The following is a 23,108-nucleotide window of genomic DNA, read 5'->3' as shown; positions in this document are numbered from 1 at the left end:
GGTCCCTTGGTGTTGGCTCTCCCTGGTAGCCCTGCTTCATGGTGAGGTGTCCCAGGAGTGATGGGAACTCTTGTCTGATTCCAAGCAGCTCCCAAGAACTTCAAAATGGAAGTTCTCCGTCCCCAGGGGAGACCTTTGGGCCCAGTCACCTATGTTGTCAACAGCTTGAGGGTTTTGGCGACCCCTGTACCATGGTGACACTCTGCAGAGGTCAGCAGGCTGGGACTGAGCTCTGTGCTTGGACTCTGGCTCTAGAACACACCATCCTCTGTGTCAGGATAGCCAGCTTGCTCTAATCTGCTCAGCTCGGGTCACACATTCATTTCCACACGGTAGATGCTCAGGATGACTCTGACCAGGAGCCGAGTGATTATAACTCAGGGTTGCGACTGCAAAGAAAGCCAGGCTGGAGGTGCAGCTCCTTCAACCTGTGTGGCCCAGGGCAAGTCCTGCATCCCTCTGAGCACCTCATTCACATCCGTGAACTAGAACCTAACGCTTAGGTTGGTTGTCATGGAAACAGGAAATGACTTTTCTGAAAACTAAGGCTGTCAGAGGCTGGGGAGAATGGTCCGGTTGGTAAAGTCCTTGCTGTACAAGCACGAGGACCTGAGTTTGGTCCCCAGCACCTACGTACTGTGAACCTGTAATCTTGGTGCTGGAGGTGGAGACAGGCAGATAGATGCCTGGAGCACTGGTCAGCCCCGAGCTCCAGATTGAGCGAGAGACTGTCACTCAAAAGAGAAGGCAGAAGGGATGGGGAGATGGCTCAGTGGCTAAGAGCACTGGCTGCTCTTCCAGAAGACCCAGGTTCAGTCCCCAGCACCCACATGGCAGCTCACAACCATCTGTGACTCCAATACCAGAGGATCTGATGCCCTCTTCTGGCCTCCAAGGGCACTGCATTCACGTGATGCAGACATACATGCAGGCAAAACACTCACCTATATAAAGTAAAAATAAATAAAATCCCCCCCCAAAAAAACCCATTAAAAACAATAATGTGAAAAATACAAGAAGGCCGTTTGGTGGTGGCACATGCCTTTAATCCCAGCACTCGGGAAGCAGAGGCAGGTGGATCTCTGTGAGTTCGAGGCCAGCCTGGGCTACAGAGTGAGTTCCAGGAAAGGCGCAAAGCTACACAGAGAAACCCTGTCTCGAAAAACCAAAAAAAAAAAAAAAAAAAAAGAAAGCCGGGCGGTGGTGGCGCACGCCTTTAATCCCAGCACTCGGGAGGCAGAGCCTGGCGGATCTCTGTGAGTTCGAGGCCAGCCTGGGCTACCAAGTGAGTCCCAGGAAAGGCACAAAGCTACACAGAGAAACCCTGTCTCGAAAAACCAAAAAAAAAAAAAAAAGAAAAAAAAGAAAGAAAGAAAAGAAAAATACAGGAAGACATTTGATGTTGATTTCTGGCCCCCATATGTATGTACAAGCATGTGTGCACACACATATGAACATGTACACGAGTAACTAACACACACACACACACACACACACACACACACACGTTAATAAATGGTTAGAAGAGAACAGAACACTCCATGATCTTGGGTCCCGTGGTGACTGTTCTGGACACCACAAAGGCACAGGCAATCAAAGCAAAACCAGATGTTAGACCACGCCGATGTGAAAACCTTCCTTGTGTCTAACAATCACACTCCAGTGAAAAAGCATGGGCATGGACTCAAGAAAACATTTGCCAATTAGATAGCTGCTGGGAGTCTGCTGCCCAGAAGGAGCAAGGACAAGCCGGGAGCTGTGCTGACATGGGCTTCTAACCCCAGCACTCTGGAGGCTGAGGCAGGAGGATGGTGAGTTTGAGGGCAGAATGGACAACACAGAGAAAATCTGAAAAGCAGATATTTAATTGAAAACACTTGAACAGACATTGCTCCCAAGTCTGTTTCCCAACAGCCTGTGTGAGCTCAATGTCAGAAAGATGCCAAAGAAGGGCCGGCAGGGTGGCTTAGGCAGTAAAGGCTCCCGCCACTGTCCAGACAGCCTGAGTTTGGTGCCTGGGTCCTCCATGGTAGAAGGAGAGAACTGACCCTTGGAATTTGTCTTCTGACCTCCAGGTATGTGATGTGGAGTGTGCATATACACACCTATTCAATTAAAAAAATTTTTAAAAGATTTATTTATTATATGTATTTATGTATATTATTATTTGTTATGTATTATGTACACAGCATATATATATATATATATATATGTAGGCCAGAAGAGGACACCAGATCTCATTATAAATGGTTGTGAGCCACCATGTGGTTGCTGGGAATTGAACTCAGGACCTCTGGAAGAGCAGCCAGTGCTCTTAACCTCTGAGCCATCTCTCTAGCCCCCGCAATTTTAAATTTGAAACATATATTTAAAAAAGAAAGATGCAAATGAAAGCCCCCCCCCCCCCCCCCGAGCTAGCTGCCACAGCATACTAGTCAGCTGTCTGTGTTCAAACCACATGGAAACGAGCAATGATTGGCAAGTACACGCAGAAACAGGAATCCGTGGGAATATTAAGTGGTGTGTGAGTCACTCTGGCAGTTCCTCAGAATTTTAAACATTGTTTATACCCCAAAGAAGTAAAATCGAGGACTCAGACAGGAATCTGTACGGTCATGTTTGCCACTGTGTTCTTCACAATGAATGGAAAGATGGGAGCCATCCAAGTCCCTGTCAGCTGGTGAACGGACAAACTGTGGTATGTCCATACAATGGAATATTACTCAACCCTTGCAAAGGAGTAGGGGGCTGGGCTTGGGAATGGTTCAGGCTAGTAACCTTAGCCATTCAAGAGGTTGAGTCAGGAGGGTCACAAGTTCAAAGCTAGCTAGCCTTAGCTACAGAGTGAGTTTAAGGCTAGCCTGGTATCTTCATGAAACTTTGACCATTTTGAAAGTAAAAAGAGAGTGATGGGCTTATCTCAGTGCTTGACTCTTTTATGCACAAGGCCCTAGATCCAACCCCCAGGACTGAAGAGGAACAGGAATAAAATTCTGAGTCACTTACGTGAGCTCTCCAGGGCAGCTGAGTTCGCAGAGACAGAGAACGTCAACCACTGGGTGCTGGACGCAGGAAGAGATGGGGAGTTGGGGTTTAAGGGGACAGAGTTTAAGATGTAAAGATGGAACAGGTCCAGAGATGGGGGAAGGGGAGGTGATGGCTGTGAGCATACTTTATCCTGCTGAATGGGACACTTAAAATGGTTAGGGTGCCCACGGTTAGGTTATGGGCATTTCACATCATCAAAAACAAGACAGAGGAAGAAGGAGGAATAAGAAATGAAGCCCCTGTTTTAGGCCGTACTTCTGGAAAACAGCACAGCTGTTCTAGGCCATGTGTAAAGATGTAAACGGCCTCCTGAGGAGATGATGACAGGCCCCTGTCTCAGGTTGTTTCGAGGGTTAAATTGAATAATGAGGCACATATGACTGACGAAGAGTCACCTGTGAAAACATGTGGGGACAAGTCTGTGACATCAACTGAATGACACCCCAGGGTTGGCTGCGTGTCCTGGCTCAGCCTGAGGGAAGCGTTGAGTGGAGAGGAGAAAAGAGATTGCTGTAGAGTTTTATAGACTTGAAATGGTTTTACCTAAAGTGTTTTCCACAAAGGTTTGGCGTATATGGGAGCTATGGACAGACCTGAAAAGACATGTTTAGTTTGCCTGGAACGTGAGACTTTGAGCCAGGCAGACCGGGGATGGACCCCGCGTTCCATGCCTCTGGAGTCCTGTGACATGGACTTGGGTATGTCACATGATGTCAGGGCCTCAGCCACCTCACAGAGCTGCTGTGCAAACCAAGCCTGCAGGAAACGCCAGCCAAAGCCACACAAAGCACACGGGTCCCATACTATTCCATGGAATGCCAGAGACAGAACTCTGCCACCTCACCCTGCACTTGGCCCCTTTCCAGGCACAGTGTTGCTAAGGATGAAGCTCCTGTCTGTCCTCACATCCCTATGACCCGGCATCTGTGTATTCTAGAAGCTTCCCAAGCAGGGCAGCTTCCCTGTGCTTCTGAAACAAGCATGTTCTATGCCAGAGCACAGCAAGTCTCCACGGGTCCACAGAATAATTCAAGAATTCTACACAGCAGGGCGGTCAGCTGGGAGAGCATCGGCCCAGCATATGTGAGGCCCTGGGTTTGTGTCAGCATAGATAGAGTGTGTCGATCATCCCATCACTCAGGGGTAGAGGCTGGGAGATCTGAAGTTCAAAGTCATCCTCAGCTGTATAACTAATTCAGGGCCAGCCTGGGCTATGTAAGACCATCTCAACAGTAGTAGTAGTAGTAGTAGTAGTAGTAGTAGTAGTAGTAGTAGTAGCAATGATAATAATAATAATAATAATTATAATAATAATAGCAGCAGTTTGTACTAAGCTTGCCCAACTCTTCAGCCTCTTTAAACCAAGGGTTCATTTTGCTCAGTTGCTCACATGACCACTTTGCTGTTTGTGATTTTTCAAAGTCACATATAAATAAGCCACTCACACTGGACAGCTCTCTCTCCTGGAGCTGGGAGGCACATTTGACTGTCGGTGCCGTGACCCTCAAACCTGGGGTGACAGACAGCGGGGGTCTTGTGTTTGGAAGGGAAAAATTTGCAAGGAGACTGTTCGCTCTGTCCAGAGTCTCAGGTAAAGAAACAGTCTTTCATAAACACCGTGTCTCCACCCAGAGAGATGAGAGATAGCCTAGTCTGGACCAGGAGTAGTGATGCACACCTATGAAGCACCTGGAGGCTGAGGTGGGGGGATCAAGAGTTCAAGGCCAGCCTGGGCTGTATAGTGAGACCCTGTCTTTACCTTAAAAAAGGGAGGGAGTGAAGGAAGGAAGGAAGGGAGGGAGGGAAGGATGGAGGGAAGGAGGGAAGTAGGAGTACATAGTTTGAGGAGTGAGTGGCACAGTGTGGAGGTCTAGGGAGTCTCAGATTCAAATGTCTCCAGGGCCAGAAAAATGGGCAAAGTGGAAAGTGAGGAGAAGCAGAGGAGCGTGGAGATGAGATCACAGTCCTCAGGGCTGGAGGTCTTCACAGAAAAGAAGACTGAGGTCAGGATGGAGTTATGTCCCTGTCACAGTCAAGAGACCTGGGAATGTGGCTTTTAATGTGAATACCCCCAATTTAAAGTTTTGGGTGGTCCCTTTAAGTCAGCAGTTCTCACCCTGTGATAACAGAAACCTTGCATATCAGATATTTACGTTACGATTCATAACAGTAGCAACATTCTACTCAGGAAGTAGCAATGAAAATCATTTCATGGGTGGCGGTCGCCGCACATGAGGAAAGGGTCACAGCGTTAGGGAGGTTGAGAAGCCCTACTGTAAGTCCAAGTGGGGCCAGAACAGAGCGACTTTTAATCATAAGCCTTGGGTGTGTGACCCAGTCGTTGCCTGTTACAGACAGATGTGTCTGAAGACCCAAACAAATAGCCCTGCTCTGCACACACACACACACACACACACACACACACACACACACACACACACCGCTCAGTGATGCTCTTGGACATGTGACAGTGAACCCATGAGGCTAGGTCACTTCGTTGCTGTCTGTAAACACACACTATGATGTTCCCACAGCTAGGAAATGGCCAATGGCGCATTCTGAGAACTATTAAGCAATGTGTGGTCCTGTGTCAAAAGAGAACTCAGGCCTGGAACAAAGGCTAGTCATGCACATGAGAACGGTACTGTGCAGCGCCCAACTGTCCAACCATCAACTGATCAATAAACTCCCAACATCACCACCACCCCCATTTCCCGTCCAACCGAATTCAACATAAAATGCCAGCCTACCTGCCTAGCCCTCCAGATGGTGAGAAAATGCTCTTTACTTGTCTTGGGTGGGAAAGTTGCGCAGCAAGGCCGTCCGGAGGGAGCTCTAGCCATCCTGATCACATTTATTTGCTTTCTTCTCCAGGGTGGTGAAATTCCGCCGTACAGGAGAGAGTGCAAGGTCAGAGGACGATTTGGCTTCTGGAGAGCATGATATCCAGATTGAGGGGGTCCGAGTGGGCCTAGAAGCAGTTGAGCTGGATGATGGGGCTGCTGTGCCCAAGGAGTTTGCCAATCCCACGGATGGTAAGAAAGCCCATCGGCTCAGGCATTAGCCTGGCATCCTGTGTTGCCTGCCTCAGTGGTGGTCTTAGAAAGTTCTTGTGAAGGGGCAGTTGGGAAGACACAGGCCACCCAAGGGTGGCCCTGGGAGGGTAGGCTGGGACTACAAGGCTTACTTCAGGAGGCATGGTTACATCACAATCCCTGCTAGGTACATCATTGCACACTTGACTGAGACGCGCAGCACAGGGCTGATGATGCTGCTGATGGTGATGATGGTGGTGATGGTGATGGTGGTGATAATGGTGATGGTGATGGTGATGGTGGTGATTATGGTGATGGTGATGATGGTGATGATGGTGGTGATAATGGTGATGGTGATGGTGATGATGATGTGATGATGATGGTGATGGTGGTGATTATGGTGATGGTGATGATGATGATGGTGATGGTGGTGATGATGGTGGTGATGGTGATGGTGATGGTGATTATGGTGATGACTATAATGCTGCTGCTGCTAAGGGTGGTGGTGGTGGTGGTGATGATTCTGATGTTGATAATGTTTGTGGTGATGACAATAGTAATGATGGTGACTATGATGTGGTGATGGTGATTGGTGATGGTGGTGGTCGTGGTGATGGTGGTGGTGATGGTGATAATCATGATGCTGACACTGTGGTGATAGTAGTAATGATGGTGATGGTGCCCGTGGTGGTTGTCCTAGTTAGGTTTTCTATTGCTGTGAGGAGTCACCATGACCACAGCAACTCTTGTAAAGGGAAGCATTTGTCAGGGTGTTCTGTGTTGTGTGGGCTGACTGAAGAAAGAGGTCACTCCAAGATGAAATGTTAAGGCCTCTGGCAGCAGGAAGGACCAGCCTCTGATGAACTGAACCCCCAACAGCCATACAAAGGCACATTGATTGGTTGTTACACAAAGTGGTTTTTTTAGGTAAAGTATTTCCTCACACCAAGGTCCCTAATCTAATCTATGTCTCTCTAAAGGAGAGCGTCACATGCCCTCATGGCTTGAGCCCTTTACTGTGCACCGTTTGCAGTACATAATCCAAGAGCCTCAGGCGGCTTGTGACCAGTCAGAGGCGACACCCCGTCAGAAAAACAATTCTACAAATCACAGAAAACAATCACTGTTTTCCACAACGATTCTTCAAGGTCAAAGCACTTCTAGAAAACAGCTATTGATTCTAGTATCTATCACAGATACAGCAACTCTGCTCAGTTCCTACAACAAACATTTAATTGGGGTGGCTTACAGTTCAGAGGTTTAGTCCATCATTGTCATGGCGGGACATGGCAGCGTGCAGACAGACATGGTGCTGGAGAAGGACCTGAGAGTTCTCCATCTTGATCCTCAGGCAACAGAAGTGAACTGTGTGCCACATCAGGTGTAGCCTGAGCATAAGAGACCTCAAAGCCCAGCCCCACACTTCCTCCAACAAGGCCACACCTCCTAATAGTGCCACTCCCTCTGGGTCTTTGAGGGACATTTTCTTTCAAATCACCACAGTAGTGATGATGGTGATGATCATAACTGGTGGTGATGATGATGATGATGATGATGATGATGATGGTGACTATGATGTGGTGATCATGACTGGTGGTGATGATGATGATGGTGATGATCATGACTGGTGGTGATGATGGTGTTGATGAGAAGGGTAATGGCTGTGATGTTAGTTCTTGTAACAGCACATGCTACAGTTAATTAGTCTGTCTGGGGACCGCCCCAGATGCCACATTAGACAAATACAAGATGTCTTGATCCCCCTTCTCCTCCCCTCCTAGACACTTTCATGGTGGAAGATGCGGTGGAAGCCATTGGGTTTGGAAGATTTCAGTGGAAGCTCTCTGTTCTCACTGGCTTGGCTTGGGTAAGTATCTAGCCACAGTACCTCATGGACACTCCAAGGATCCCCTGAAGCTCAGCTGGGTACCATGGCCACAGGAAATGCACAGTTCTCCCCACATATAACTTCTGCCTGAATGCCAATCAGCAAAGCTCACATATAGTGTTGGCCCAGGTGCATGCTGGGAGGGAGGTAGACATGATTGGCATCACCCTCAGGAAGCATCAAGCTACAGAAGAGGATCTCTGCCCTTGGGGACTCAGGGCTACTGTGAGGTGATGGTATTGGGTCGTATCTCCGCCCAGGAACACAGAGCTCATAGGAAACATTTGCTGTCTGGGCTGGAAGTACAGTTCCGGGTGTTTGCCTAGCTGTGGGCAACGCACTGGGCTCCACCCCCCCGAGCACTGGAGAAGTAAAATTAAGAATGCTTTCTGATTCAAGGGGTTCACAGCCCCTCACTGAGGACCCCTTATGGAGCTCCAACCCAAAGCACATCAGGTCTTTAATCCAGCTGCGATGCTTCTCTGAGCATGATGTGAGAAGTGACCTAGGCCTGTGTTTTTCAAAGTGGACCATCTATTCCCTCTGCCATGTCTCTCACTAACTAGAAACAGACCTTTCCTGGGCCCCACACTCCCATGGCCTGTGTGTGGGTCTGCTTTTAACCTTCCAATATTCTGTCTAGTCATAAAGTAGAATCAAGACATTTAGTATCTGGGGCTTCTGAATATATGCTAATGTATTCAAACACTGTATTCATTAAAGAAGCAGACAATTCTTCATGAACACATGACCTACCGACCAAAGACAAAGGAGTAACTGCACTGGAGAAAACAGACCACACTGTCTCTCTCCCTCTGTGAAAATGTGTGATCCGCTTTTAGACACATGACGCTTTCTCACTTCATCTGGGGAGCACCTGTATTTCTTACCACATTTTTATAGCGTGTGTGTGTGTGTGTGTGTGTGTGTGTGTGTGTGTGTGTGTGCGCGCGCGCGCCGTGGTGAACATGTATGTGGTGGTCAGAGGGCAGCTGGCAGGGACAGGAGTTGGCTCTTTCCTTCCACCATGTGGCTCCTGGGGATCAAATTCATGGCCTGAGGCTTGGCAGCAGGCTCCTTTACCCACTGCACCATCGCATTGACCCAAGAACCTGTGTTTTTAAAAATATGAGGAAATGATGCTGTACATGGGGGTACACTACACTGGTGTAATCCCAGTGCTTGGGGGGCAGAGGCAGGAAGATCGCTGGTTTGGGCCAGTCTGGGCTGCATAATGAGACCCTGTCTCAAAAACAAACAAACAACACATAAAGGGGCCGGTGAGATGGTACACACACACACACACACACACACACACACACACACACACAAATGTAATTTTAAAAACTGGAGAGATGGCTCAGTGGTTAAGAGTGCCGGTTGCTCATCTGCAGGACCCAGGCTCAATTTCCACAATTCCCAGCACCCACACAGCGGCTCACAACTGCCTGTAACTCCAGTTCCAGGGACATCTGATGCCCTCTTCTAGTCTCCAAGGGCACTGCATGCACATAGTCCAGAGACACACATGCAGGCAAAACACCCACCCATATAAAAGAAATCAATACAAAATTTAAAAATAAAATTCGAAAGCAAGCAGACAAACACAGTGTGGGGAAACACACCAAGCATGTCAGCTGTCACCTGGGTCCCTGTGTTGCCACTCACCGGTTCAATCCCAGACGCTTTCCCATGGGACATCTGGCCAGGTACCAGCAGGAAGCAGAGGGGATGGCCGTACTCTCCGAGGCCAGGGCAGGACGCACTTGGTCCTCACAGTGTCCCTTCCTCCCACAGATGGCCGACGCCATGGAGATGATGATTCTGAGCATCCTGGCCCCTCAGCTGCATTGTGAGTGGCGACTCCCCAGCTGGCAGGTGGCACTGCTGACTTCGGTAGGCAGCCCCGGCGCCCACAGATTCCCCGGATGACCTGTGGGATGTTGTTGCCCATCTCCTGCCGCCAGGGCTGTGCAGAAAAGAGCCAGGCTGTCTTCCCATGCTTTCCGTCGCTGTGATGGGCACCGGGACCTAAAGCAATGTGGGGAGGAAGGGGCTTGTTCCAGCTCACAGTCCCACATCACAGTGCACCCCTGAGGGAGTCAGGGCAGGGACTCAAGGAGGGAACCTGGAGGCAGGAGCCTACTACTGTCTCCTCCTCATGGCTTGCCCGGTTTACCTTTCTACAGCACCCAGGATCACCTGGTAGTGATCATCCACAGTGAGCCAGGACCTCCTACATGAATCACCATCCATAAAGAAAATATACCACAGGCTAGTCCACAGGCCAATCTGGTGTGGGAATTTTCTCAGCTGAGGTTCCCTCTTCTGAAATGACTGTAGCTGTGTCAAGCTGACCCGAAACTAGGCAGCCCACTAGCCCTTTACAAAACGGTGACGTCAGCTCTCTTAGTCACCCCACCCCATCCCCTCTTCCTCTGTGACCTGCAAGTTAGCAGCCAACTCTACCATCCAGGACTTTAGCTCCTTGGGGACCTCAGAACATCTGGAACCCACCAGCCTGTGTCATGTACACTCTAGGCGCCTCACTTCTCCTAGCTGCAGATAGGAAGTGCCATCCTTCCTCCCAGGAGGGCAATGTGAGGGCTAGAAACATGGCCCCTGATGGGTAGCAGTAAGTGGTGTGCGCTCTGGAGAGACGCTCTGAAGATGGGTGAGGCAGACCCCTCCCTTTTTGCTCTGGGAATTCTGAGGAGGGGATAAGGGCCAGGAGAGAGGGCAGCAACAACAACTAATGCTCCCTGAGAGCCTGATGACCAAAGGGCGGGAGCCATGTTGGATACAGTGTACGCCTGTCTTCGCTCCTAGCCTCATTGCTATGACTGTAACCCCAACAAGAAGCAATTTAAGGGAGTCAGGGTTGACTTGACAGGTGGTCTGAAGAGATACAGTCCATCTTGGTGGGCAAGGCATGAAGGAGGACTGAAGGGCAGCTGGTCACATGACATTCCAGGTCAGGAAACAGAGAGATGATTGCTGGTACCCATGTCTCTCCCCCTCTGACTCAGTCTGGCTCATGGGATGGTGCCATCTGCATTTAGGAAGGGCCTTCCCACCTCAATCAGCCCGGTCTAGAACCCTTCACAGGCACGCCCACAGGCTCACCTCCTCGGTGACTCTGTCAGGTTGCGGTCAACGCCAATGACCACAGCACAGTTTCCATCATGCCTCTTAACCCTCCTAACTCTTCCTGCTGGAGTGGTTCCTCCTGGTGGGAGACGAGGCGCAGATAGATTAAGCTGCTCACTCCAGGTCACGCAGCCCAGCTGTGGCCAAGTGCAGTGGCTCATTAGTGACGGATCCCAGGACACTGTGAGTTTGATCATGACTGCGGGTTTTATCTGATTGTTTGGGGGGTGCTATCCCAGGCAAAACCCGGCTGATTTGAGCAGTGAGGTCACAGCCCAGCGGGAGTCAGGTACAGCACACTCGCCTATATTTTTGTGGTTGAGGCGCAGCCTAGAGTGAAAAATGGTGGGGCGGCATGGGGGGGGTTGCTGATTAAATGAGAGTGATTCCTCCCCCCGTTCCCCCCTCCCCGCCACCCCTGCACTCTCTCTGGAGAATAACAGGCCTGTCTTTTCTTGCTAGTCTCTTTCATGAGGTTTGGGCTCATAACCGAGACTCAGAAGACCCTGACAGACCCTGATGGGCCAGGCCCGGTGCAGAGGGTTTTGTATATGTTGTTTCTTTAACTCTCTTTGTCCTGTAGAAATGGTTCTAAGGCTCTGAGATTCCTTAGAGATCCATTTTTGTGGAGAAGGAAACCAGGGATGAGAGAAGCCAGTAAGAAGCCTTGTATAGAAAAAAGGAGGAAGAGAAGGGGGCGGGGGAAGGAGAAGAAGAGGATGAGGGAGAGGGAGAGAGAGAAAGAAGAGAAGGGGAGGGAGAGGAGGAGGAAGAGGAGGAGGGGAGGAGGGAGAAGAAGGAAGAGGAAGGGAAGGAGGAAGAGGGGGAGAGAGAGGAGGGAAAGGAGGAGGAAGGGGAGGAGGAAGAGTGGGAGGGAAAGGTGGGGGAAGAGGGGGAGAGAGAGGAGGGAGAGGAGGAAGGGGAAGAAGGGGAGGAGGACTATGACAGAGAAGCCATGCACAGTGCTGCACACCTGAAAACTATGACCAGAGGATTGCAAGTTCAAGACCAGCTAGGGCTATATAGGCAGAACCTGTAACAACAACAAAAATCCAGACATCTTGGCACACTTTATTCCCAGCACTCAGGAGGCTGAGGCAGCAGGATCTCTGGGAGTTCAGGGCCAGCCTGATCTACATAGTGAGACATGTACTTACATACTTAACAGCTGTGGGAGCCCACAGGTGGCTTTCCTTTACTGAGCCTCAGCGTCCCCATCTAAGAAATGGGGGTAACAATGGCACACCCCTCCCCCAAGGTGATTGTTGGGGAACCTGCCTAAAAGTAGGTGCGGTGATACCCACCTGTAACCCTAGCTCTCAGGAGGCTGAGGTAGGAGGATTGAGAATTTGAAGCCAGCCTGAACTACACAGACAGACCCTTGTCTCAAAAAGAAAAAAGAACCATGTTTCAGTGACAGGTTTACCCGCTCGGTGTGTGTGTGTGTGTGTGTGTGTGTGTGTGTGTGTGTGTGTGTATGTGCGTGTGCGTGCGTGTTGCTGTTCTCTGTCACTCCCTGCTGCTAACAGAAACCGTCTGTCTGCCCACAGGTGGTGTTCATCGGCATGATGTCCAGTTCCACGCTCTGGGGAAACATCTCGGATCAGTACGGCAGGAAAACAGTAAGTCTCCTCTTCTAAAAGCTCACGCTCCGTGGTCCAGACAGCAAGGGGGAGGGGGGTGGCACAGCACAGTCTGATGCTTTAGCAGGGGCAGGATGTGTTTGTGCCCTCTCCTGAGCTGAAGAAGGAGCATCTGAGAGGCCAGGGGATGTTCTTAATGCCAACTTGTGTCCCTTACATGAGGCCAGAGCAGATGACGAATGGTAGATGACATCAGCTTTATTATCCTAGAGGAACAGGCCCCGTCTCAGTCCACCAAGTCAGGAGCCTTCCCTGGCTTGCCTTCCATATCCACTGCCCTGATTGGATCACTGCCAGGTTTAAATGTTTGAGGTGGGCATGGCGGTGAACATCTGTAATCCCAGCATTCAGAAGGCCCCGGCAAGAGGATTTCGATGAATCTGAGGTCAGTCTGGGCTACATAGAGAGACCCTGTCTGGAGTGAAACAAAACACCATTTGTGCTGGACTTAGATCAAGGTCTGTGTTAATGACGCGAAAGGGCTTTACACACAGGAGGGAAAGGAAAGGCAGCTGGAGTCCCACTAGGTACCTCCAAGGCTTTGGATGAGCGTTTCCCTCTTTTTTCTTTCTTTCTTTCTTTCTTTCTTTCTTTCTTTCTTTCTCTTTCTTTCTTTCTGTATACAGTGTTCTGTCTGCATGTGTCCCTGCACACCAGAAGAGGACGCCAGATCTCATTACAGATGGTTGTGAGCCACCATGTGGGTGCTAGGAATTGAACTCAGGACCTCTGGAAGAGCAGTCAGTGCCCTTAACCTCTGAGCCATCTCTCCAGCCCCCTGAATGGGTTTTCAATAGTGATGTTTACTAAATCTTGTAAATTATAACCCCATTTTTGCACCTTCTAGAGTACTACTTCTCAATACAGGAGAGGGGAACATTTGACGATGTGTGGGACAGACTGGGTTGTCACAACGAAGGGAAGAAGTGATAATGACATCTCATAGGTAAAAGCCAGGAATCCCATCCAGTCCCCCACAGGGCACCCTGCACTACAACATGTGATTGGCATTGAGGGAGCGGATCCAGAGAGAGTGTGCCAGGCTTCCCAACATTGCTGTCACCTGCAGAGTTAATTCCATGGCCCCCTTTCCCATCACCTGAGATCACTAAGGCTTTATCCAAGACCCACATGGTTGGTTCATTTTGGCAAACAAAGAAGAAACATCTCTCTGTGTAAACCATGGGCCAGAACCAAGCTGCTTGGGGTCAGGTCCCAGCTGCTCCTCATACAGAGTCCTTGAGCCTTGTGTTCTCATGCAGATGTGGGATGGCTCAGACATGCCATGGAGTGATTTCAAAGAGTGAAGGACCTTGCACGCGAGGTCTTGGCACAGATAAATCATCTCATAAATGTCTACTATTACTCTTGCCGCATGCCAACCTTGTCCCCATTCATTGCGGCCAGCATTCACACACTGGTGTCTGCCTCCAGAATCCACATCCTTCACCCTGACCTTGGCTGCTGGCAGACCTGAGTTCTCCCCAAAGAGATCAGTCCCAAATGAACGAGGCTGCGTGGAGGGCTGCCCATTACGTGCTCTGCTGGCTCTGCTCCCAGGCTAGCTAAGTTTCACACCCGACAGGCAGCTGGCATGACCAGAGAGAAAGGAGACGCATCTCCCAACGGCTTTTCCTCCCACGATGGAGTTTCTGTGCAAACTCAGGAAGCAAGGAGCAGGCTGTAATTAGGAAGCCTCCCCCGGGCTCCTCCAGGGGCCTGGGCACACCAGGCAACCTACCAGCCGCATCAAACACAGAGGGGCTGTATCTTAGTCTTGGTCCGGGAGGCAGATTTCCATGTCCACGTGGGTATCTGTTGTTATGCCCAGATTGCGGGGACCCCCAAAAGGCCACCAAAGAGACCAAATCTCACATGTAAAAGCAAAGAGCCTTTATTTCAAGCTCAGAGCTTGGGCTCTGAGCTATGCAGCGGTCAGAGCAGAGAGCCCCGAGCCCAGGTGGGGTAGGGATTTTATTATAGCAGAGGTTAGGGTGAAGGGATTTCCAGGGTTCAGGACCCTGATGGGCTGACATTTGTCTAGGGGTATAGGGAATGTTTGGATGTCAGGTATTTCCGCTTAGATGCAGGCCCTCCCTGGGTGGGGTCAGCTCACGGCTTCTCCTGGATCCAGGTGTTGCCTGCCAGTAAGCCTGTCACAGAAGCTGTGTCTAAGCCGGTCATGGCAGTTGTGTGGTCAAACTGTTTGGGGCTACCTCCCCCACATCTGCATTAGGGTTCTCAGTGAGACACTTTGGTTCCTATGGAAGTTCCTAATGCCATGGAAAGGTGAGGGCAAGGGATGCTTATGTCCCCATCCTATCCCCTCACCCCCCCATCCCCTGTCCCATCCCACGTCCCATCTCTTCACCCCATCCCCCCACCCCCGTGGAGCAAGGCAAATTGCATCAGCTCTCTGAGCCTGAGTTTCCCGGCATGCAAAGGAAACACGCTGGGGTGCAGCTCAGTGAACCGGGTGCTTGCCCAATACACACAAGGCCATGTTCCATGTCAGCACCGAATGAACCTGGGTCTGGGGGGCACAGGCCTGTAACCCCAGCCCTTGGGAGGGAGCAGGAGAATCAGCAAGCAGTTCAAGGTCACCCCTGCTACACAGTGAGTCCAAGGCTAGCTTGGACTGAATCAGACTATCTCAAAATACAAAATGAAGTCTGTGGCGTATGCATGGGTGTTTGCCAAGGCGTGTTAGATCATTCTAGTTGTAATTACCACAGTTCAGAGCTGTGGGTGGTGTAATCGGGTCACCCAGTCAGAGCGATCCAAGAATGCATCCCAGGCTTTCTGGGCTATAGGTTGCAAACTGGTAACCCAGAGAAGGGCATGTGCTGGTACAGTCCAGATTTTAGTGCTGGGGCTTGATCCCAGGGCCCGCAGCATGCTAATTGTGCATGCTAACCCTGAGCTAAACCCTATGCTATATTTTATTTATCCTCACAGGGTTTTATGGGGTTTTCAATTAGTTGCCTCTATTTAAAAAAAAGATACATTTTGCATTAAAAAATGTGGCTTATGGCTTCTTTGGAAACCTGGATTACCTAGTGACTGGGACTCATGATCTGTCACAGTGACTTTTGGCCAAAGCTGAGTAGGAACCCATGAAGCGAGGCGAGTCCTCTCACTGACACAGTCCTCACCTGTCCCTGCTGTATCTCACCTACCTGAGGAGTTCACGGTCTGTTGGGTGTTAGAGAGAGCTACCCAAGGCCCCAGAGGAAGGGAATGGCTCCTTCACAGCTCAAGTCTCAGGCCTTAGAAGCTCTGGCTGAGGGTTTGGCCCCGCCAAGTGCTGATTTTGGGCAAATCACTCTTCTATGCTGTCGAGATCATTCATAAAACAGAGACGAGAAAAACCTTCTTTCTGCAGGTTTGCTATAGTGAACCCACATAATAGTACAAGAGCAGGTTTTCAAATGCAGACAAGAGTCCTGTGATGCCAGAGACTCCTCAACTGTCAGGTTCCTTCCTGCAATTCAGTGCAGCAGAAAACTCAGTACATACATGCCATGTGATAGGTGGATGGATGGATGACGGATGGATGGGTGGATGGGTGGGTGGGTGGGTGGATGGATGGGTAGATGGAAGGTATATTCCAGTAGTCCTATGGCTAAGTACACAATGGGTGCTCAATATATGCATATTGAAGAAAAAGATGCATAATGTGTGTGTGTGTGTGTGTGCATGTGTTGTTATGCTAGGCACATAGTAAGTGTTCAATACACGTATACATTGAATAATTAGCAAATGAATGATATCTGTCAGTATCTGGCATCCCTTAAATAACATTTATCCTGAATTTGTTTCTCCATCTCTAAGAGTAATTAAAATGAACACTTTCTAAACTTGGTACCATGCCTGTCCTGATGTCTCTGTCTGATTCTCAACCCCAATGGATGTCATGCCCCCTTTATTTAAAGCTCATAAACAATATGAGTCACACTGTTAGCTGGCTATCCTCTGCTATAACAAGTACCTGAGACAAATCAGTTTATAAAGATAAAAGGTTTGTTTGGCTCACAGTCTGTGGAAGCTCTGTTTTCAGTCTGTGGAAGGTTCACGATTAGCTTTGGTCCAAGTGCATTCTGTCTATGTCCCCTCATCCTGTGAGGTAAAGAAGAGTGAATGTGCTGGGTGACGGTGGCACACGCCTTTGATCCCAGCACTCGTGAGGCAGAGCCAGGCGGTTCTCTGTGAGTTCGAGGCCAGCCTGGTCTACAGAGCGAGATAGATCCAGGACAGGCACCAAAAGTACACAGAGAAACCCTGTCTCGAAAAACCAAAAAAAAAAAGAAGAAGAAGAAGAAGAAGAGCCAACATAAGCATTTTTCTACTGTGTGATGATCAGGATATTGGGGATGGTGTGAGACATGAAGCCATCTGTGTGCCTCATGCCTGACCCTCTGGACCCTGACTGGTAATCAGTGGACACCCAGGATGGCCCGGTCTGCTTGACAGCACACAGATCACACCCAGCCTCCCCCTGCCTGTGCCAGTTGCTTGTAAAGAGACCATTGATAACTTAAAATCTTGAGATTTTATTGATTTTTATTTTATATGCATGAGTGTTTTACCTTTGCGTACGGCTGTGTGCCATGTGCCTGCTGTGCCCAGGGAAGCCAGAAGAGGATATCGGATCACCTGGAACTGTAGTTACAGACAGTTAAGCCACCAAATGAGTGCTGAGAATTGAACTCAGGTCCCCTAGAAGAGCAGACAGCACTCTTAACTGTGGAGCCATCTCTCCAGCTCCCCATTGGTAACTTTTTAATTAAAAAAAAAAAAAAAAAAAAAAAGCAACACCAGGGATGAAGCCCAAAGCAGGTGCTGTACCCGGGCCGCATTCATCCTTGATTGGTAGCTTTATATGTTTGTAGGAGCATGCCACCTGGATGCGCCCAAGGCTCTTGTGACTTCCTGTCTCCTTCTCCACAGGGGCTGAAGATCAGCGTGCTCTGGACCCTGTACTACGGCGTCCTCAGTGCTTTTGCGCCTGTGTATAGTTGGATCCTGGTGCTCCGAGGCCTGGTGGGCTTTGGGATCGGAGGGGTGCCCCAGTCGTAAGTAAATACCCAGCTCTGCCCTAACAACCACCTTCTGTAGGCACAGGTTCAGCCACCTGGGATTTAAAAATACCCAGGGAAGAAGTGAACAGGTCGAACCTCCTCCCTTGTTACTAGTCACTAAAGAATGTACAACGGTTGGCCATTGGGTAGCATTTGTACCATGGTCTGTGCTGGCAGCAGCCACAGCTTACAAGGGTGTGAATATGTCTATCGAATATTACGTCACTTCATAGGAGGGAGCTGAACAGCCCCAGGTTTAGGTTCTGGTGCCCTGGAGATAAGGGGGATGGCTGGGCTGTGTGCCTTCATTGCCTTGGACTTCATGGAGATGGCTGTGCAGGGCTTCTAGAACCTAGAGTCACCATAGGACAAGCGGCATTAACATCAGTATCCTCCAGCTAAGAACAGCATCTGCACAGCATCCAAAGGCATGCTTCATTTTTGTTTGTTTGTTTTCGAGACAGGGTCTCTCTGTGTAGCCTTGGCTGTCCTGGAACTCGCTCTGTAGACCAGGCTGGCCTTGAGCTCACAGAGATCCACCTGCCTCTGCCTCCCGAGTGCTGGGGTTAAAGGTGTGTGCCACCACCACCCAGCGCATGCTTCATTCTTTTTTGTTTGTTTGTTTTTTTGTTTTTGTTTTTCGAGACAGGGTTTCTCTGTGTAGCTTTGCGCCTTTCCTGGAACTCACTTGGTAGCCCAGGCTGGCCTCGAACTCACAGAGATCCGCCTGACTCTGCCTCCCGAGTGCTGGGATTAAAGGCGTGCGCCACCACCGCCCGGCACATGCTTCATTCTTAAAGAGTGCCATGTCCAAGCTGGTGCCTAGCCATTGCTCAGGCCACCAGTGCCAGAGTGGCACAGCATGTGGTACATATGCCCCATGGACTCTGCAGTCATAAACCGCCTGCTAGGCCACTTTTGGGACAATTCGGAGACATGATCTCTAGAAAGGGCAGGTTCATCCTAAATCAGTGTGGTTGGATCATGGGCTCTGCAACCCAGAAGACCTGTCAGGTCACTGACCCCCATCAAGTGGGTCCCTGAGAGCATTATAATACCACATATGAAGTGCCCAGGACGATGCCTGGGGGAGTTCTCCCTTCCTACCAAATATTCTCCTGGGCTACCACATAGACTTTGTCAAATGCTGGGTCACTTCATATGAGGGACTCAATCACCCTGAGGTTTGCCTGCCTGGTATGCCCTTGGTTTGATCCCCAGCACCATAAACTGAGTGTGGCCCCTCATTCCTGTGATCGGAGAACTGAGGAGTTGGAGGCAGGAGGATGGGTAAGCTCAAAGTCATCCTTGGTTAAGTAATCATTCCAAGGCCAGCTTGGGAGACTTACACCATGCTTCAAAACAAAGCAACACTTTCCTAAGAAGTCGGAGCCTGGCAAGCACCCAGCTTCCCAAGGCATGGATAAGAAAGTCACAGGGTATGGGGGTGGATCATAGACGGAGTGTAGTGTGAAGGGCAGACTGACCACGTGGCTCTCACACCCGTGTTTAGCCGTGTTAGCAGGTCAATGCCGTCTGTCCACTCCTTCCCCGGGTCTGCCATATGGCTTCATCCAGGGCTCTGTAGAGCTGGCATCTGGCATGCTTTCCTGGAGTGGAAAAGCCTGATTTCACAGTATTTAGGAATTAAAACCCATTGGAGCTCTAAGCAGAGGCCATTAACAGAGACACAGCCATAAATCTGGGCTGGCAGCAGCTGCTAACCAGATTGTGGCCCAGTTCCAGTGGCACATGAGCCACTGGCCGCACAGCAGCGCCCCCTGGTGGCTGGAGGAACTGTTCTGCCTCAGGTCAAATGCCTTCTCCAGGGATGCTCAGGGAGGCTAGAGCAGGGTTCCAGGTGTTGGGAAGAGATGTGTCGCACCCTGAACTTCTGCTCACAGATTCCCTTGGAAATGACATAAAGGTGACAGGAACCTTTAGTGGAGCTCATAAGCAAGGAAAGGATGGTGTCCAACAACCAGAAATTTTGAGAAACTTCTGGAAGCCTGTGAGTAAATGGAATTACAAGGCAGGATAATTAGAACAAAGAGAGATTACACCCCAAACCAACCATAGAGGACCACACAATGAAAAGGATTCCCAGAGTCCCCAGGACAGAGAAGGCCAAGAGGACACCAGGTGCTGGGAGACAAAACTTTTCCTGGGGACACAAGACACATGTCGACACACCCCACAGAGGGATCCCACTACGGACCAAAATACAGACGCCACCCAAGTCCTACTTGGTGAACCAGTGAGTTTTATTGAGGTCACTTATAGGAGCAGAAATGACTCAAAGGCAGCTGTATCACCAAGGCCCGCTCCAGCACGGGTGACAGCTCACAAAGTCTAGGACCCTGGAGCACACTGCACAGCCTGCGGGCAGCTCAGCAGGTTGGAGCATGTCCCTTCCTGGTGCCTCAGTTGGTCTAAACCTCTTCCTTTGCAGCCCAGCTTGGCTCTACTCCTCTGGGAGGGTCTCTCGGCTTTGATTGCTTACTATGTCAGGGAGGGGCTTAGTGAGTCTGGTCAGTTTCAGGGACTTCCTGAAGCTACTTTGTTTACCTTCCTGCTTAAGGAGCCTCCCTGAAGGATGGAATGTCTCAATTTCTGAGGGAAACGGTTACACAACACTCCACCTCTTCCTCCAGCTCTTATAATCTGCCTCCTCTTCCTAAATAATCCCTGAGCCTTGGAGGGGGTGACTACAGATGTCTACCTATGGCTGAGACATCGCCCATCATGCCACAGTAACACTTGTTCCCAGGCGCTTCACCAGTGGGTATGAGTTGAGGCTGATAACAACTGTGATCTATGGATGTCAACACACATGTTTAGAAGGCAGTTTGGCTGGGACATCACATCCATCTAGAAAAACCATAGAAGTTGCTTCCCCATTAGGTCCTATGACCTCCCCTCCCCAGGCCATGGGTTTTTGTCCCAGATGACAGTACCAGATGTGAGCTCTCTCTTGTGGAGCAGGCCTTAAAGGCAGTTGGAAGGCTGCTGGTTTTACCCACCATAGTTGAGCCGCCACTGCACAGGCAGGCACATCCTGCCTGGAATGGTGGTGTTTTAGTACGCAGGATTCACAGCCAAGTGGGAATGTTGGTGACACTTCTCCACCAGCAGCCTGTGTGGCCCTTTCTGTCGCTTTTGAAAGCCAGCCGGCGGTTGGGAGTTTCCAGTTCAATCCCAGCTTGATTTCTCCATGTCCTACAGTCAAAGCAATAGGGTCTTACTGTGTGGTTCTGGGATACAACCACCAGCAGCAGCAGCAGTAGCCTTCGTGGCTAGCGGCGCACAGGGAGGTAGCACACCCCAGCCATTGAGGTTGTCACTCAATAACCTTATGGCATTTTGGAGTGTCCTTTTCCATCCAGATCGGGTACCTTTTGGACTTAAACTTGGTAGTTATTGTTTTAACAACCTATATTTTCTCTCAATTAACCCAGCCCCAATAGGGTTGGATGGTGGGTAGGAGTACCCAGTTGTCTCTCCAATGGCTTTCCAAATCTGCGAAAACACTCAGAAGTCAGCATTCTGTCACCTCTATAACAACTTTTTCCAGAGGGCAGGCAGGGTAAGGCAGCATCCCAAACCGCCATCCCATAACAAAGATAACCCTGGTGAAGCATCCTGAAAGTCTGTGGTCACCACTTCTCAGGAAGAGTCAGGCGATCCCAGAAGTTCACAGCTAAGAAGATAGCAAGGTCAAACATCAGCGAGGTCTAGGGGAGCGGGGGAAGGGTCCATCCATTTGTATCAGTTGCCTCCTCCGCAGAGGGAGGCTGGACACACAGAGGTGCTAAGTTGATTAGCTCACCGTAACCCTCAGTCATTTGCTCTGAGCCGTTATATTTCCACATCCTGGAGTTCTTCCACGGAGCCTCCCTACCTGTCTCTATGCCCAGTGAATTCAGTGGGCCTGACTTAATTTGCTCAGACCTACCCAGGACCAAGAGGGAGCGAGGCCATGCTTTCTGGGGTGCACCTGCTGGCTCCCTAGGACGGAGCTGCCCTGGATTGGCACTTGGATGTGGCTTTAGCTGTTGTCTCTCCGGTCACCATACCCGGCTGTTAGGGGAGTTCCTGGCTGGGTAGGCCATCTCCACCCCTTGTGTTAGTCTGGGGGGATAATCACCCACCCTGGGTCAGGCCTGGTGGGCTTCACCTGGACTGTTCTGTCAGGAATATCTTCTGAGAACTGTTCCCCGGGCTTCAACACCTTCCCGTGACTCTTTAGCACATGGTTTGACTTTCTATCGATTTTCTCCTTAGGATCTCCAGCTCTACACTAACCTTGCCACAGTTGTTTTCAAGTAACCCAGACAGACCCCTTTCTCTGTTTTACCATTTTTTAAAGAAAATCCTTCTTAGGTTATTTTCTCACTTACGGGCACTCCTTACAATGATGGTCTAAGTCACTGAGATCTGCCAAAGCCTTTCCTACTTTATAAAGATCTTGTCCCACCAAAGGGCTCAGCAAAGCCAGCAAAGCTCCATACACATATGCCCGAAAAAGGGGGGTCTGGGGGAATTTATCTGCCCTAAGTCCCACAGCTAGTTAATGGCTGACCTGAGACTTACTACAACTTACTTACTCATTTCTGCAGCTAAAGAGCTGTTTTGTCTGTGAAGAATACAGGTAAAACTTCAAGCAAAATTACAGAAGAATTACCAAGCCACCTGAGAGGGCTTGGGCTCCTTAGCACTTCAGACGGAGTCATTTACATAAACCTAATTATGTCTTAATTAGACAGAGCTCTTATCTAGTTATAAAGATAGCTCCCTTAAGTGCTTTGTTGGGAAACATTTAGGTGACAATATTTTCAGGTAGTTAGGTAATATTAAAAGTTTCCATTCATGCTAGGTGGTGGTGGGGCACGCCTTTAATCCCAGCACTCAGGAGGCAGAGCCAGGCGGATCTCTGTGAGTTCGAGGCCAGCCTGGTCTACAGAGCAAATTCTAGGACAGGCTCCAAAACTACACAGAGAAACCCTGTCTCAAAAAAAGTTTCCATTCGTTTACAGTAACTTTGCCCAGCCAGAGCTCCTCAGAAAATCAGAAGAACAACATCTTGGGATATAGTTTTAAAATAAGTCAACAGCCAGAATGTAATGGTAACAGCTGGTTTGCTGTTGCGAGAACACAATGCCACAGGTGGCGTAGGTTATAAAGAAAGGAGATTTATCTCAGCTCATCGTCCAGGCTCAAAGCTAGGGGCCGCATCTGGTGGTGGCCGGCCACCTTGCTGGCA

General features: G+C 49.8%; 1 protein-coding gene across 1 annotated transcript in view; it reads left to right on the top strand.

The window, feature by feature from the left end:
• Positions 1-3,984: 3,984 nt before the first annotated feature.
• The window catches only part of Svop (SV2 related protein), a 41,641-nt gene continuing 22,517 nt past the window's right edge, over positions 3,985-23,108 (top strand). Inside the window, exons 1-6 of the mRNA XM_059248779.1 lie at positions 3,985-4,131; positions 5,923-6,083; positions 7,865-7,950; positions 9,769-9,867; positions 12,672-12,743; positions 17,715-17,839. Coding sequence (XP_059104762.1) covers positions 4,037-4,131; positions 5,923-6,083; positions 7,865-7,950; positions 9,769-9,867; positions 12,672-12,743; positions 17,715-17,839 — 638 coding nt within the window. The 5' untranslated portion in view covers positions 3,985-4,036. The remainder of the gene's footprint in view (positions 4,132-5,922; positions 6,084-7,864; positions 7,951-9,768; positions 9,868-12,671; positions 12,744-17,714; positions 17,840-23,108) is intronic.

Source organism: Peromyscus eremicus, chromosome 23 (assembly GCF_949786415.1).
Source record: "Peromyscus eremicus chromosome 23, PerEre_H2_v1, whole genome shotgun sequence".
In the NCBI taxonomy this organism is placed as follows: Eukaryota; Metazoa; Chordata; class Mammalia; order Rodentia; family Cricetidae; genus Peromyscus; species Peromyscus eremicus.
The sequence above is the reverse complement of the archived record's forward strand: the minus strand, read 5'-3'. Positions and strand labels throughout refer to the sequence as shown.